This window comes from Pecten maximus, chromosome 14, assembly GCF_902652985.1.
Source record: "Pecten maximus chromosome 14, xPecMax1.1, whole genome shotgun sequence".
NCBI classification, from domain to species: domain Eukaryota; kingdom Metazoa; phylum Mollusca; class Bivalvia; order Pectinida; family Pectinidae; genus Pecten; species Pecten maximus.
The window spans coordinates 38,539,737-38,558,081 of record NC_047028.1 but is presented as its reverse complement, the minus strand read 5'-3'; the positions used below and the strand labels follow the sequence as shown (position 1 = coordinate 38,558,081).

At 35.0% G+C, this 18,345-nt stretch overlaps 1 protein-coding gene across 3 annotated transcripts; it reads left to right on the top strand.

Annotated features, from left to right (window-relative positions):
• Positions 1-1,005: 1,005 nt before the first annotated feature.
• LOC117342483 (midasin-like) lies at positions 1,006-12,392 on the top strand. 3 transcript variants are annotated; one of them, XM_033904654.1, is made up of 11 exons: positions 1,008-1,360; positions 3,940-4,007; positions 4,240-4,333; positions 4,792-4,856; positions 5,378-5,439; positions 6,420-7,248; positions 7,648-7,730; positions 8,125-8,174; positions 8,445-8,540; positions 10,829-10,889; positions 11,592-12,392. In XM_033904654.1, exons 6-11 carry the CDS (start codon positions 6,432-6,434, stop codon positions 11,865-11,867), a joined length of 1,383 nt encoding a protein of 460 aa, XP_033760545.1. In that variant the 5' UTR covers positions 1,008-1,360; positions 3,940-4,007; positions 4,240-4,333; positions 4,792-4,856; positions 5,378-5,439; positions 6,420-6,431; the 3' UTR covers positions 11,868-12,392. The 3 variants fall into 3 exon arrangements, with proteins under 3 accessions (XP_033760546.1, XP_033760545.1, XP_033760544.1); XM_033904655.1 differs by lacking the exon at positions 5,378-5,439 and having other exon boundaries at positions 1,006-1,360; XM_033904653.1 differs by lacking the exon at positions 1,008-1,360 and having other exon boundaries at positions 2,859-4,007.
• The last annotated feature ends 5,953 nt before the right edge of the window (positions 12,393-18,345 follow it).

The following is an 18,345-nucleotide window of genomic DNA, read 5'->3' as shown; positions in this document are numbered from 1 at the left end:
AGCGAACATTATTTATGCCTGAAAGTGCATCAAAATAGTCAAACAAGAGCTATTATGGCCCACCGTTCACTGTAGCTATTGTCCAACAGGGCCTTATAATCAATCCGACAATGATATACTATTTATATACGTAAGTGGCACATTTCGAAAATGAGGGGAATAGTTAAACTGATGTTGAGAGTGTCGACCAGCTATAACTGTAACACCATTTGATTAACCGACTATATATACGTAACTGCACGACAACGATATATGATCTAGATAGATGATAAATAACAAGAACAATAGAAATGGTACACCATGTGACTATCGACACTTCACATATTAATGATATTATCTTACACAACCCTCTCGTTATTATTCCACAGACACGTTGTGTATATTCTGAAATAGGAGATAAATCATTTGAACTGAGGACAAGCCTCGATTACCTGTGGAATGGCGAGAGAACATCGCCTGACGGTGGGTTAATCATCAAGGATCTCTGTCTGGCATTAGGGTGAAGACAAGACACACTTATCTAAATTCGTGAGACACTGGTGGGTGGGTGTCAACTTTTCTCAGAACAAAAAGTAGAGATGGGGTAAACAAATGCCCAGACACGAAGGACAAGGTTGGCCGAGGAGACATACTATTTGATAAAGAAGTGTTAATACCTCAATACGCATATTTTGCCAGATTCATCAATTTCAAAGAACATGCATCTGGCAGAACAATTATATACCTACGATATTGGTCGATATCATTGTTTTAAAAGAATGTATCGTAACCTTGGCTACTGCAATATTCTTATGAGAAAGAGAGGAATGTGCCAAGTATTTACAATGTACATATTTACTTAGTTACATACAGAAGAAACATTTAAATCCCCCCCCCCCTTTTTTTTGCAGCACCAGCCATCGTATGTATCTTTAACGATTTTATATTATACAGGACATGTTACTATATGATTTGTGTTAAGATGTAGAGAGAGAGAGAGAGAGAGAGAGAGAGAGAGAGAGAGAGAGCACCCGAGCTAGACAGCTTATGGGGAATATGTTTGTGTTTTAGACCAACATTGTGGGGAAAAACGGTGCTTATGGGGATTCCCGTCGTTCCCCACAAATCGCTCCCCCATATATTCGTAATCAGCGTGAGCGAATCTTTAATAAAAAACTGAAAGTAGAAAAATGCTATTTTTAGACCATTTCAACACTCTCATGTTATCACACGACCATGAAATGGAGGTGTAGGAATCATGGGAAATTTCTACTCGGAATGCTTCTAAGTTGTAGCATTAACACGTCATGATTTTGGCGCGAAAATATTCGGCGGAGTCCTGAGCAGGCTAGGGTATTGCGAGGAAAGCAGAACAAGCAAGGTACGTTATTTCTCTCCGATTTATGAGGAAAACATCAAATGAAAGTATTATATGTAAGACATGGCGAAACCATTACATTGTGTGGACTCGAAATGTGAATGCAAGATTTTTTTCTTTGACACTGACGGAATTGATGTTGCAAAATCATTTGCCGATGAATTTTCTTTGAGTGAATACCAAAATGGATTTTTGATAACATTTAAACAGCATATTGACTTTCGAATTGTAATGCTGTCTTTACAAGATCACAAACTATTTCACATTGTTTACGGAATGACGGAAATGCAGATTTTTGTACCAGCAGCGATGAAATATATCTTGCCTTGACCTATGGGCGAGGGTTAGTAAACAGTTAATCAGGTACAGTAGATTCTACTAATATAAATGCAATGTCCTCAGATCCTGAAAGCTAGCGCTGTATAAAAGTGTAATAATCAGGTCGGGGAAAACCACAAATTTGCGTATAATACGCCAACTGGCCTATTATACGCTAATATTGGGGTATGGATTTGTTACGAGTGTTAGTACGGCGGCGATTATTACATCAAGTTTCTAAGTAGCCAATGCTTCAACTAAACATCTTTCAGCAAAATATTATTTATTTTGTCATAAATTAATGCGACTTTGATAAAAAAAAAATGAAAAAGGTGAGTTTAAATTGATTTGAGCTATTTTTAGTAACAAATCCATACATGAATCACAGGTGCCTGACTCATTTTATAAAATAATAACATATAGAGTACATATAAGTCTCATTTATATGTACTGTATATGTTATTATTTTACAAAACGAGTCAGGCACCTGTGCTTGAATTTGGCGTATAATAGAAAATTGGCGTATTACATGCAAATTTGTGGTTTCCCCCGACCTGATAATGTACTACTGTATGCATTGTTACATAATTAACGAGTGGCTCAATGATTAGTATTAAAAAACAAAAGGTTTAGATTTATCTGATAACAGTGTAGCGGCTCTAGACCGGGTTGATAGTCGGCGACCAGATAGCTCAATTGGTTGAGCGTCCGTCTAGAGTTCTGAAGGTCCCGGGTTTGAACCCGGTCTAGCCGTGCATTTTTCCTCTCCTGTTACAACAGGGCTAACTAATTAAATTTTACATTTAAAGAGAAATCTTGTGATATCAATATGGTATTAAATATATGTTAGATAACATAATACCATGGTGTGTATTTATGCAAAATTTATAAGATGATGGTATATATTTTTATAATACATTTTTTTTTAAATAAACTTGACTTGGGATGAGGATTTGCCACTTGATTACTGACAAGAACAAGAAATTTTATTCCATTTGCCTAGATTTTTACATGTTACTCATTGTTAGAGGATGATCTAAATAGGCAAATTGAAACACAATACCATGCCATTAGAGACTTGGACAAGTATTTTTTTCTGGCATTTGAAGTTGTAAAAGAACGTCGGATCGTGCATGATTGCTTAATATTCATGATTTCCAAGAGGCCGTAATTATAGTCTAAAATTTTCAAGATATCACAATGCCGTTGGTGGGCACCAATATGCAATACCACATGAATATTAGTTTTAAAATTCCATAGGCTCGTTTTCAATAAATAAATTACATGTAACTGTGAGGCAGTGATATATATCAACCAACATAATGATTCATACATAAGTATTTTTCAGTCCATCACGTGTACCTATCAAATGGCAAGCTTCAGCATAGATTTTCATTGTTCATTATATATATAACTTTGGAATTACATTTTCGGGGAAAATGTTTACGATAGAGAATTGTATATCGAGGCTCAAGTTCATGTATCGTCTGATGAAAACCCAGCTGTTCTACAACAGAATAGGGCAATAAATCAGTTTTAATAAACACAGATATAGACCTGGTCACAGTGAAGATGCTTCTTATTTGTTTTTCAATCTAAACGCAACTGCAGAACTGACTAACCTGACTGGATATAAAGGAATATTTTGTTTCGTTCCAAAGATCGACTTAAGAGTGACTTAAAGTGCACCACGTTTCCATTTTAGATAGGATTACATATGACAGTAGATGTAGTGCAGTGGCTTGACGTTGTATAAAACTTATATATAAGTTTCTGCACATGTATGTATGTTAAATACGCTGTTGATTTCCCATTTTTGTTGTCAGGTCCAGGTTTAATTGGAAATAATGCCACGCTTCTGACATACGCTTCATATTCACCACCATTGTATAAGTCGCAGTCAGCTAGACGCTTGATAATTACGTAACTATGCAGACATTACAAGCGTCTGATTGACCAAGACTAGCATAAATGACATTGAGTAATTTTTAGAATCAAACCAAAATATAAGTATACAAACTGAAAACCGAACCGACAACGTTGAACTGTGGTTTATTGGTTTTTAACCAAATTAACTGTCGCACCCCTAGAAATAACCACAGTATATGTACCTATGGTATTATGACTAGAGATTACGACGTGTATTAATAATTTTTCAACACTGCCAAAATTTCTTGTCCCCTTTCACCTCTTGTATAGATCTATGATAATACAATGTAGACAAGTATGCATACATTTAATACTTGTATTTTCTTTACTCACAGAACATGGGACGAAGCAAAAAAAAAACCCAAGCCTTACAGAAAACAATCTGAATCAAATCAGCCTAAAGGTACCAGTCATACATTTACTAATCTTGATTTTTCATTTATGTGGAATAGAGTGAAGACATAATTTTTATATAACTATATAGTTTACTTATTTATTTTTGTTATTGTCCGCCGTACACCGCCTGTAATCTTTTCACATTTTTAACTTCTTCTCAAGTTCTACCAGCGCGCTACAGTCGCCATCTTGAAAAACACATTTCAAACTTCTTCTGAGTATCATTCTTTTCATTTCAGATGGATCCTGTATATTTGTGAAGCTTGACAAGGGAGTGTGGTGGCCAGGATATGCCTCGGAGGGAAAAGGCTACTTCTATGATGAAGATGAATAGTACGTTATCGCATTCCTTTTTATAGTTATTAGTTTTGAAGTCTGAAGTGACCCTTTTTTAAATTGCCTTAGAACGAATGCAGAAAACATTTTTAATATTCATTGTTGTAGCCCTCCTGTTGAATTGAGACTTGATGAGGTTATATATATATAGCTGATACAATCATGCTTAACACCTATCACATATAGCTATCTGTGATTTATTGACAAAGCAGGAAAGGTGAGACATATAATTACGCGTAACTCTTGTTTACTCTTGCAGGTTTTCGTTTGTTTCATCATTTTGTTTTAGAGTACAGTTAACGTCTTGAATTTGTGAGAAAAATTGCTATAGTTTATATTAGGAAATCATAGGCCCTATATGGGCTGATGGATTTGACCAAAAGGTTCAAATTAACAGAATAATTTCAAAATCAGTAGACTGCTAAAGCTCATGGACTTATTGTTTTATTTTACAGCATAACCCTCAACAAATCTAATTGGAAATATACAGTCAGTGATGAACAGCTGAGGAAATCACTAGGTATTAATTTGTTATAAATTAATCTGTTTTCATAAATCAAAGAGTAAGGCAGGTGCAGATCTTGGAAAATTCTTGAACATTAATGAAAGTCTTGAAAAACCCCTTAAAGATAATTGAAAATCTTGTTATGCTTTGTTATGTAGTATTTATCCATATTGCTTTTTCTTTGAAAAAAAAATAAAAATAAAACTAAGGAATAACATTACAAAAACATGAGGTAAACATGTAATTTATACAGATTGCATGAGAGTTAATTACTATCACAATAATTCCTTAAAAATATCTCTCGATATAGAAACATTTCAAGCTTTACTATTCAAGTGATGATGTAATTGTATAGCATTTATAAGTACAAAATGGTGCTTGAATTTGGTTGACAATATTTTGAAAACTCCTTAAATTCTGTTTGAAGCCTTAATGTAAGAGCTTAACTTAATTGACCTTTCCAGAATGAGATGTTTTACTTGTTTTGTTTTTTATATTCCCATGTGATGTTATGAGAATCAATTATATTTTAACAGACAAACTGAAAGGTAGAAATAAAAGGAAATTTTTTGATGATTTGGAAGCAACAAAGTCAAAGGTTAGTTTTTATAAAAAGTGTCCATGCATTTATAAGGTAATACTTGGCAACACCATGAATTTGAATGTTTTGTATATTTATTTAGTAAGAGTATCACATTTTGATTTTCTGAATGAGTTTAAAAGTGACATTGTATGCACCAAAAATCACTGTATATAGCTCTGCTCCCACGCATTGGTATTTATACATGTGATTTCCATTCATGTATGCACTTTCACAGATAGAAGAATGAGACAATAAAAATTAGGGCTGTTAAGATACACTGAGGTGCACCGAAAACTATGATAAATTTCTTAGGTTTGGTACACTTTTCATTTTTCGGTATTTTTGTTTGAGTCAGTTTGGTCTGATCTGGTCCATTTTTTAGTATGGATCCAATTTTTGCCGGAAATAATATTTCATGTAATGTAAAATTTGATAGGCTCTCGTGATAAATGCCATCAAGTAACAAACATGTGTCCTTGTACAATAAGTACATGTATAGTTATATGAAACTTGGCGGGGGTGAAACTAAATTCCCTCAAACACCTTTTTTCCAGTCTGCAAATCCCTGTCAATATACCAAAATAATATGCGTCGCCGATGCCATCAAATATGGTGACTCATTTAAAATTTTTATCGCGAGTAGATATCGTGGTATATACATTGTAGTATCATGGCATAAGTATATCATAACAGCCTTAATAAATATGTGCACAAAACTGCAACTAATATTAGTGAATATTTTATGAAGAGTCTGAACACACTAATAAGGCAAAAAAATATTATTCTTTTGACAATAATGTTCAGGTTCCTGTTAAAATGTACATAGAGCACCCTACGTCCTGTTATGGTTTTAAAAAAAGGTTGTTTAATGTAATTGAAAAGGTGATTGTTAGTTTAATATAGTGGTTACTGGCCTGATATATACATGCATTTTCCTTTTATGTATTTTCCGCACATCCATGTCTTTAAAAAATGCTACCACTTCATATGTACAGAAAGGCAGTGGAATGACAGGACATGCTGATGGACAAGAAGAGATAGTAGATGATAACATTGATGAACAAGAAAGGCTTGAAGAGAGTAGCAAGGTAGATGATGACCAAGAGAAGATATTGGAGGATGGACAGATGAAGGACGATGACCAAGAGAAGATAGTGAAGGATGGACAGATGAAGGACGATGACCAAGAGAAGATTGTGAAGGATGGACAGATGATGGATGATGACCAAGAGAAGATTGTGAAGGATGGACAAATGGTGGATGATGACCAAGAGAAGATTGTGAATGATGGACAGATGAGGGAAGATGACCAAGAGAAGATTGTGAAGGATGGACAGATGATTGATGATGACCAAGAGAAGATTGTGAAGGCTGGACAGATGATTGACGATGACCAAGAGAAGATTGTGAAGGATGGACAGATGAAGGACGATGACCAAGAGAAGATTGTGAAGGATGGACAGATGATGGATGATGACCAAGAGAAGATTGTGAAGGATGGACAGATGATGGATGATGACCAAGAGAAGATTGTGATGGATGGACAGATGAAGGACGATGACCAAGAGATGTTGGTGGAGGATGGAGAGTTAGCAGATGATGAACTAGAATGGAGATCAGATGATGAACTAGAAAGGAGATCAGATGATGAACTAGAAAGGAGGTCAGATTATGAACTAGAAAGAATATCAAATGATGAACTAGAAAGGAGATCAGATGATGAACTAGAGAGCATAACACTAACAGATGGTCATGATGGAAACATGAGTTTCAGATATGATGGAAACATGGTCATGCTGAAGGAAAACAGAGAAGCCTTTAGTGGTTGGTATCTTTTTCATTACTTATACTACTGGTAAAGGGTGTGGATAGGGTAGGGTTGGTAGTTTGGTAAAATTATACATGTTTTATCTATCAGATATGTATTAAAATTAAGATACCCTACAGGAATTGTTTTATTATTGTACTTAGGGAAAGCTAACTTGCAGTTTTGGTCAGCAATGTTTTAGGAAGTTATTCAAGAAAGAATTTCTTTTAAAAGACTTTCATTTGGTGCTCACAATCTCATCTGCATGTTGGAAAAAATGACATCATTTTATGCTTAAAGAAAATATTTAATTATTCGCCGTTACATTTAAATTATTCAATTATTCCAATTATGTACATATCATTTCTAGTAGTTTGATGCTATGATGAATGTTACATTATTCTTCTTTCACACAGTTGTTAAGGAAAAGCCGGATCTGGAGGAAGTAATGGATTCTTGCAGCGAGGACAGCAACTGCTCGCTGATTTGGCCCATATTGGTATGTATTAAGTTGTCTCCATGACTTGAAAAGAAATGAATTTAATCCAGTACAGCTTTTCCCGTAAAAAGTTTAATTACTCCCTGCCTAGGTCACAGCTGTTCACATTTACATATGATTAACACTTGAGTCTTTTATCATCCATTGTGTAGCACTGCAGATGCTTACCATAGATACTGGATAAAACACATACATTTAGAAGTAAAGATATGATTTTCTACTAGTTCCTTTATAAAATCACAATATCCCAGTGATATTGCCATATAAATTGTATGTATAGTGTAAGTGTACCCCATTTAAAATACCACATTTAAAGTGCCTTTAACATATAACCTAGTTAACCCGAATAACCGATTAATGGATATTTTATGATTTGTTATTATGTGCATTACAGAGTGTTAGTCTGAGAAAGACCAGAATCTTAAAGAGATGGAAAACCAATGAGTGAGTATATTGTTTATGGGTGTGCATCACATGTTATGAATGTATTAACAGAAGAAGGTTCCCGTTGATTTACATGGTCAAAGTTCAAGGTCACATCACGGGTACATGTGATTTGCGCTGGGATTTTAATGATTATATAATTGTGCATGCAGCTTTAACAAAAAATATCAATGATTGAATGATTTCGCACATGATATCAAACCATGCACCAAACTTATTTTTAAAACAAAAATTCTTTTGATGTTATATACAAATACATTTATTTTGTAGCTCACATAAAGACAGTGATAGTAGTGTTCATGACTATGATTCTGACAGCAGAGACCCTTCTTATAAGCCACAGAAGCATGATAGACTTGATGATGGGTATGTATACATGCAATGAACAAAAATATGTAAAACTTGCATGAAATGGTCACATAAAATTACAAATGGATGTTTATACCATTTACACAATCAGCATAATTATTTGTCAGAGATTTCATAAACTCCTGCAAATAACTTGCATTCATGTTGTTAATAATTGTCGAGTGCAGTTTTAGACTTCAAATTTTTGTGTAAAATTTTGGCTTCATGCATTTCAATAGATATTTTACACAATTCAAATTTAAGATGCTGTATTCGTTTCCTTGACCAATTTATATCTCAAACTGTGAAACACATTTTTCCTGTCAGGATCAAGAATCAAAATGTCAACTTTATGATGAATATCAAGATTTCTCTCTGGCAAGTTTGTGAGGAATATTACCTTAAACTTTCTCTCTGGCAAGTTTGTGAGGAATATTACCTTAGAACTTTCTCTCTGGCAAGTTTGTGAGGAATATTACCTTAAACTTTCTCTCTGACAAGTTTGTGAGGAATATTACCTTAAACTTTCTCTCTGACAAGTTTGTGAGGAATATTACCTTAAACTTTCTCTCTGGCAAGTTTGTGAGGAATATTAATATTACCTTAGAACTTTCTCTCTGACAAGTTTGTGAGGACTACAATTTTTTTTGTATTACCTTAAACTTTCTCTGTGTCAAGTTTGTGAGGAATATTACCTTAAACTTTCTCTCTGTCAAGTTTGTGAGGAATATTACCTTAAACTTTCTCTCTGTCAAGTTTGTGAGGAATATTACCTTAAACTTTCTCTCTGTCAAGTTTGTGAGAAATATCAGATTATCAAGCATTCTCTCATCTACAGCCTATTTTTTCTGTCAAATTTGTGATCAAGAAAATCAAGCTTACTCTTACCAAGATTGGTTGAAAAATCAGGTCAGGCCTGATGTGGATTCTTTAACCTGATATGAAATATTTTAATTTCTCTCTGAATTTATGGGGAACAAAATTATTGAAATCATTGTCATTGAAATGTTTGCAAATTGTCATTAAAATGTTTGAAATTAATATGATTAAGTGGAATCTAGAACAAGTTTTAGATTGAGATATGGAGTTTCCTTCTGGTGGATTTGCTTGTTTTGGAAATGATTTTCAATTTAGTGAAATCCTTGCCTTCTGTGGTGATAAGAACATGGATGTATTGGATCTACAGATATGTGGATCAAATTTCATTTTGTTTTATAATTTTTCTGAAATGTTGTGCTGCAAGCAATTTTGCTCTTCTGAAAGGTTCAGTGGGATATTCTACACAATTACGTCTTTGCTGTTATTTTAACTTTGTTTGATCTATCTGAACATAACATGGACTGGAGAATGGATAATGTTATGATAGTATTTGTGGACTATAAAGCCAATTCATGTATTTGTAATTTCAACACCAAAACAGGATCATCAAACATTTAAAAATCTTTGTGATACAAGGTACATATATATACAAGTAGCATATACTAAAACTGAGATATTAACTACACATTGAATGAAAACAATTTGGTCCTGGTGTGGAAGTAATTAAGATATTATTATGTATTTGAATTGTTAAGCAGATGACAGTTAGCTAGAATAAGTAAAGATATACATTTTGAATCTTAATCAAATCATTAGAGAGCAGCTGTTATCCAGATGATCTGTGATTTAATTAGCATGTTATGATTATGCTGCACATCTAAGTAATACTGACGGTATTATTTGTTTTTGAAAATACCATTTCTTTCAAATGTTTTAGGTTAGGAATGTAGTCTGAACCCATCATATTTTCATGTTCCTGTATAGTCACAACATTAACATGGCAGTTTCTTGTATAAGGCATAGCTTTAGCAATGTAGACATTTGTTCAGAAAATGTAAATATTTTCTCATTCAGTATTTTATTGATATCCTAATATAAATGATATAAAAACATGCACATCCTATTATGATTTTGGTCTCGCCTTCGACAATGGTCGCGGAAAGTGAAACATAAGGTCACCGTGTTACTTTTACGACGGCGACAGCAACAACGGCCACATCAGTATTTGCGTAAATTAAAGTCTACTTTAAACAGTGTTATTGCATTGCCATCCATTTGAATCGAAACTTGGTGAGGTTACTGATACTATAATATTGGATGAACACAACAATTTGTCATTGTTATAAGAATCAAAGTCGCTATATGGCATACTGCACATGTTCTTCCCTGTCTAACCCTTCATTATTGAAAAAATAAGATCAATTCCATGCTATAGAAACATTACAACTTGTTTCTTCTTAAACAAAAACAGTTTTAATACATTTCAGTGAGACAGATGCAAGTGACCACAATGATTCCAGTGCATTGACCATCACCAAGAAAAGAAAGGTATCAATTGAGTCAAACCTGTCTTACGAACCCCTGTTTATATCGACTTACTGTCTAATGCAACCAAATACCTTCAAAGTTTTTATCCCCCTACACTACAGAAACCCTGTATTCAGCCACTAAATCCAGATCACAACAACTTAATGCCCTTAACCTCTAGGTTTCATGTTTAAGATTATTTGGGGCAGTTAGTTGCCAGATACTGAATGTAGGTCGCGATCGGTGTTTTCACTCCGGGTATTCCGGCTTTCATTCAACTACAAAACCTGGCGTACGTTACATTAACTTGTGTTTAAGGTGACCAGCAGTCCTTTTTGACCTTTATGATGGTTCCCTTGACTAATGACTCCATTAAACATGGCACCTGGGTCAATAATATTTGAGTCTTTGTATTTTTCATAAAACAAACATAGTATGATCACTTTCACCAAAATTTTGAAACCATTCAGTAGCAGTAAGTTATTTAATAATTGACTGTGACCGATGGACTTCTTGCTCATTTTACCATTAAAATTTATTTGTGCAATATGTATACAAAATGTACTTATATACTTATTCAACAGTTGCATTAAGTAATTATTTGATACACTGAGAATTGAATAACACCCACATATTGTGGTATAAAATGTATTTTTATGACCCCGCAATAGATCAGCAAATGCATATTTTCATATACCGATGTATATTTTGTTTTAATTTCAGAGCCTTCACTGGAAAAAGAAAGAAAGAAAAAAAAACAGGGTGCCCTGGACCAAAGCTGACACTGAAATCCTTAAGCGCATATTTCATCCATGTATTACATCAAATAAGCCTCCAACAAAAAATGATGTTTTATTAGGGACAAGGAAAAACACTTACGTGAAAACAATGTTCGAAAAAAGAGGCTGGAAGTGTATTAAGTATTACGTTTGGAGCCTGACACAACAGCATCAGAAAAAAAAGATGAAACTTTTGCAAGCATCTTCTTTGCGGAACTAAATCTATGTTATGTTCGTCAAGAAATGTTTTGATTCCAATAATGAAGAGTGTGCCGTTTTTGGTGTTTTACTTTACTTTTATTTACTTGTGACGACGAAATGACTCGGTTGAATTAATTCCATTTCTTGGAAGAACCTAGGATAGAATTATCTACGTACATTTGTTTTACATCCAATGATACACTGTATATGTACTTATATCAGCAAATGTTAATTGGTGCTCTGAATGAGTTAGACATTTAGTACATACAATTTTCTCCTCACAAAATTTAAATAATTTTCTTGCGAATTCCCTTTGAACATTTAGCTTGAATCCTTATGTCTCCATCACCGTCAGTCTTTGCCTTTGTGGCAAAATCCTCAATGTTTATTCTAAGGCTTCTTCTGTTTCTTAATAATAATTCCATTCACTCTCCAAAATAACTCGTCTTAATTTGATCCAGGGAAATACCTGTGTTTGACATTTAAGTGGCAATGCAAGATATACAAGCGAATGTTTGTTACCACTATTTTTCATTAAAAAAGATAAAATTAGGACCTGTTTCATTTGTATGGATGATTTTAAATATATATAATCAATGTCATCAAGGTCATATATTGGAATAAGAAATCCTGACCTTTTACATAGTACTATGGAAGTATTAGAGAACTCTCAATGATAACAAATCTCAGATATAGTGCAGAGGAAAATGTGAAATGTTACATTGTATGTGTTTATTTAATGCAATATTGCATTCAGTATTAGTATGATGCCATGTTATTTTCAACTTACTACATTTCATGTTTAAGCCTAAGGCTATTTGGATATTTATACCCTTCGATGCAAAACAATGCAATGTTTGATATCTTTTAAAGACTGAGAGATTTGTTTTTTTGAATTTCAGTTATTGTTTAATTTGGTATTGAAGATAAAAAATGTTCACTGTTGATTTGATTGCGATCTTTACAGCTAGTGCTAGCTATCTAGTTGTTATTATTTGTTTTTGTGTGAATAAATCCATTGTATCAATCACATCTGTTGAGTTGATGGATTCAGCAGGTGCTTGTGGGGAACAACTTAGTATCTCTCTGTGAAGAGGGTTTATGAGGAACACATTCTCACTGATAAGTGTTTGTGGGGAACATCTTGGTATCTCTCTGTGAAGAGGGTTTATGAGGAACACATTCTCACTGATAAGTGCTTGTGGGGAACAACTTGGTATCTCTCTGTGAAGAGGGTTTATGAGGAATACATTCTCACTGATAAGTGTTTGTGGGGAACATCTTGGTATCTCTCTGTGAAGAGGGTTTATGAGGAATACATTCTCACTGATAAGTGCTTGTGGAGAACAACTTAGTATCTCTGTGAAGAGGGTTTATGAGGAATACATTCTCACTGATAAGTGTTTGTGGGGAACATCTTGGTATCTCTCTGTGAAGAGGGTTTATGAGGAACACATTCTCACTGATAAGTGCTTGTGGGGAACATCTTGGTATCTCTCTGTGAAGAGGGTTTATGAGGAATACATTCTCACTGATAAGTGTTTGTGGGGAACATCTTGGTATCTCTCTGTGAAAAGGGTTTATGAGGAATACAGTCTCACTGATAAGTGTTTGTGGGGAACATCTTGGTATCTCTCTGTGAAGAGGGTTTATGGGGAATACATTCTCACTGATAAGTGTTTGTGGGGAACATCATGGTATCTCTCTGTGAAGAGGGTTTATGAGGAATATATTCTCACTGATAAGTGTTTGTGAGGAACTTAGTACCTTTCTGTGAAGAGGGTTTATGAGGAATACATTCTCACTGATAAGTGTTTGTGGGGAACATCTTGGTATCTCTCTGTGAAGAGGGTTTATGAGGAATACATTCTCACTGACAATTGTTTGTGAGGACCTTAGTTTCTCTCTGTGAAGAGGGTTTATGAGGAATACATTCTCACTGATAAGTGTTTGTGGGGAACATCTTGGTATCTCTCTGTGAATAGGGTTTATGAGGAATACATTCTCACTGATAAGTGTTTGTGAGGAACTTAGTATCTCTGTGAATAGGGTTTATGAGGAATACATTCTCACTGATAAGTGTTTGTGGGGAACAACTTGGTATCTCTGTGAAGAGGGTTTATGAGGAATACATTCTCACTGATAAGTGTTTGTGAGGACCTTAGTTTCTCTCTGTGAAGAGGGTTTATGAGGAATACATTCTCACTGATAAGTGTTTGTGAGGAACTTAGTATCTCTGTGAAGAGGGTTTATGAGGAATACATTCTCACTGTTAAGTGTTTGTGGGGAACAACTTGGTATCTCTGTGTGAAGAGGGTTTATGAGGAATACATTCTCACTGTTAAGTGTTTGTGGGGAACAACTTAGTATCTCTCTGTGAATAGGGTTTATGAGGAATACATTCTCACTGTAAAGTGTTTGTGGGGAATAACTTGGTATCTCTGTGAATAGGGTTTATGAGGAATACATTCTCACTGATATGTGTTTGTGGGGAACATCTTGGTATCTCTCTGTGAAGAGGGTTTATGAGGAATACATTCTCACTGATAATTGTTTGTGGGGAACATCTTGGTATCTCTCTGTGAAGAGGGTTTATGGGGAATACATTCTCACTGATAAGTGTTTGTGAGGACCTTAGTATCTCTCTGTGAAGAGGGTTTATGAGGAATACATTCTCACTGATAAGTGTTTGTGGGGAACATCTTCGTATCTCTGTGAAGAGGGTTTATGAGGAATACATTCTCACTGATAATTGTTTGTGGGGAACATCTTCCTATCTCTCTGTGAAGAGGGTTTATGGGGAATACATTCTCACTGATAAGTGTTTGTGGGGAACATCTTGGTATCTCTCGAATACATTCTCACTGATAAGTGTTTGTGGGGAACATCTTCGTATCTCTCTGTGAAAAGGCTTTATGATTGATGAATACATTCTCAATGATAAGTATTTTTAGAGAATTTATAGTACTATATTTCTGTCGGGTAGACTTAATATCCATCTGATGAAGGTTTAAAAGGATTATTTATTGCAGGTATTTTATGGTGAATACATGTATTTAGGTCCCCCCTCGATCCCCCCTTGAAGAAAGGGTTTATGAGGCATAAATCTCTTACGGAGGTGTTCCGAATGATCCCCATAAAATTGTCTTTGCCCCATATACTAAAACGGAGAGAGAACTTGGATATGGTTTAATATTTGGAAATAGCTGAAAGTGTATTTATTTCGGTGGATGCATACGCTGTTGTCCAGATGAAAGTATAGAGAGATTGATGCTGGAAGTTGTGTTCCCCATAACGTCGTGTAGTTACCAATTCCTCATAAGCACCGATTGGCGAGTAAGAGAGAGAGAGAGAGAGAGAGAGAGAGGGTAGGGAGGAGAAAGAGAAGTTTGGGTTAGTGAGGTTGTACATGTAATAGACATATGTACATTTGTTAAGATAATAAATGATATTCAGTTGGAGATATGAATAATAAAATATCGCAATTGGAAATAAATTATGATAAAACTTCAGTAAAGTCAATTTACCTCTTCCATTTCTTCCATGTACTATCGAAGCCCATTTTCCCACCTTTCTCCTTTACTGGTTGCAATAAATTTCTGTAGTGTATAAAACGCCTTAAGAGAATAAAAATACATTCAAACTTAACATTCTATGTTGACTTTTGTACTATATGAAATTTTAAGATAATTAAAATCTTATCGTCTAGAGTGTTGATGCAATACGTTTATGTTACAAACATTATATTTCTGCAATTTGATATTATTGAATTAGCTGGAATTTAATTATTTCTCCAGAAATAGTGTAAAAAGACATTAAGGGCTCCCACAACTAAATATTTTGCTATATGTAATTACTAATGACTCCATTCCTTCATTCGCTCATTTGAAATTCAAATGATGTCAAATACGTGAAATATTAAATTAAGGTTTGACTTTTGTCCTTATCTGATAAATGTTGATATTGATTTGGTTTAAGGACAAGTAAGAGCACACGGGTACTCGAAAGACAGTCACCTTGACATTTACGGTGCACTTGGGAACCCCCACGTTGGTAATTCCCGGGGTTTTTTTTTTGACTTTCAAAATCTCAAGACCCTACTCTTTATTTTCGTATATAGAAAGTACCCATTTCATATGATATTTACAGAAAACAGCTACAAACCTAGAATACCCATTTTCTTCAGGGACTTGTTTCAGGCAAAAACCAGCGCTGATTGGCTGATTTAGTTAACGTTGTGTGAGTCCTCAAACATGCGAACATGTTAGTCTGTTAATTTACGCAATTAATTAAGGAGACAGGTTCATAAAACGTGTCAGTTACGTAACAGAGTTAAATCCACATGCAAGTGGGACAAATGTAATGTGAATCGTTCAGGGTTCTAAATAACATGGACAAGAAATCAAAAGAATGTTCTAAATAATATGGACAAGAAATCAAAAGAATGTTTTAAATAACATGGACAACAAATCAAAGAATGTTCTAAATAACATGGACAGCAAATCAAACGAAATGATTTGTAATGTGTATTCAATATAACATTATCATACCGGTGTTTCGCTCTTCTTTAACACACACATTGATGCTGTTGACGAAAGGTTAGGGAATCCGAATTGCAAATAAGACAAGTCGAACCAGTCAACAACGTGCTTGCATTTATCCAACACGGCATTATTTTAACATATGAAATAATATATTGCTTCAAATAAAAAAAACCCATGGTGATGTGGATTGAAATTGTCCTGAATGACACTGACAATAGTTAGCTGATGAAGTATTCCCGATAACCCCTACATATCTTGTGTGTCGTATGAGCGACTACATGTTTACCATGTATAATTTTCTGGGTTCCATTTCATTTGTTAAGATCATGTTTCTATGAGGATGTACTATACGCGTCAGGGTTATTTCTGGACGTACATGTGTTCGGGGTTTTTCTGCGTCGGTATTTTTTTTCTTTTCTTTTGCCGCAATTTCACTGGATAAACTATACGAGTGCAAGTTATCTCGCGATCCATGAACCATTTTCCTTTTCTCACATGTTCAATGAATACATCACAAAACAATACACGCGAGGTGAATTTTCGTGGCCAAATTTTTCTTCGCGAGTTTTGTGTAAATTCCTTCCGCGCGTTTTCCCACGTTAACATTACTACACAAAGAGAAGCCATATTATTCCATCGTACCAAAAGTCAATATACGTATTCCGATGTGTTAATCGAGAAAATGTTAAAATCGTCATTGATTTTGTAGTAGTGACACGTTGTATAAGGCAGGTGCCTGTAAAATAAGACACTGCCTGTGCATTCTCATAGACGTTTGATTTCTGATATACAAAACCCCACAGCCACAGTCACTTCCGACTTACAGTGCCGGTATGTCTGGCTAGGAAACCATTTTGATGCTTACAGTTGGGTTCCCTTGCCGCCGTATGTAAAACAATATAATGATAGATATTTATAGTTGTTTGATAAGCTGTTCTTAATCATACTAGATATCGCCGGATGTGTTCTCATTAAATTTAGCCTGCTGTTCCCCGATCCATCTTTCTCCTGTCATTCCAGTAACAGTGGGGATGGTGAGATGACGCTCATATCATTGCTCTACGCTGCTATTCTAAACTTTCCATATATATGTTTTCTTGCCTGTATCGCGTGCTGAATGTGTCATTAAGGTCCCAGGAAACAATGTTCATGGTGTTATTTCTATTTATTTATTTTTTCCCCCCCAATATGATTAATTGTCAATTACATGTGTGTTGTAAGAATGAACAGTACTATATTTCTTCAGTAAGAAACATTGAGCAATCTTGGACAATAAGCAATGCCGTTCAAATTTAACCTCACGAAGTTTCTTTACCTTTAAGATTCATAGGAATAATTTTGTTCGTCACAATGAGCATGCCATAGCAGATGACGTTTCCTTAATATGACAGGATGACGTCTCTTCTGTATGACACGATGACGTTTTCTTGATATCACAGGGTGACGTCTCTTCAGTGTGACAGAATGACGTTTCCTTGTTGTGACAGGATGACGTTTCCTTGTTGTGACAGGATGACGTTTTCTTGTTGTGACAGGATGACGTTTCCTTGTTGTGACAGGATGACGTTTCCTTGTTGTGACAGGATGACGTTTCCTTGTTGTGACAGGATGACGTTTCCTTGTTGTGACAGGATGACGTTTCCTTGTTGTGACAGGATGACGTTTCCTTGATGTGACATGGTGATGTTTTCTTGTTGTGACAGGAGGACACTGAAGTGTACATTCTTTATTAAATGTTATCAAATAACACTGTATCATCATGGGGTCTTCCACAAACTTGTTTTACACCAAAACAAGCGCATATATAGATACCTTTTTTTTGTTTTTGTTTTGTTTAACGTCCTATTAACAGCCAGGGTCATTTAAGGACGTGCCGGGTTTTGGTGGTGGAGGAAAGCCGGAGTAGCCGGAGAAAAACCACCGGCCTACGGTCAGTACCTGGCAACTGCCCCA

What these genes read in the sequence shown, in the direction of transcription:
- LOC117342483 (XM_033904653.1), top strand. Translation starts at nt 3,902, where the DNA reads ATGCATACATTTAATACTTGTATTTTCTTTACTCACAGAACATGGGAC. An exon ending in TTCTATGATGAAGATGAATA is followed by an intron (nt 4,334 to 4,791) that starts GTACGTTATCGC and finishes TTTATTTTACAG; the next exon opens with CATAACCCTCAACAAATCTA. An exon ending in CATGATAGACTTGATGATGG is followed by an intron (nt 8,541 to 10,828) that starts GTATGTATACAT and finishes AATACATTTCAG; the next exon opens with TGAGACAGATGCAAGTGACC.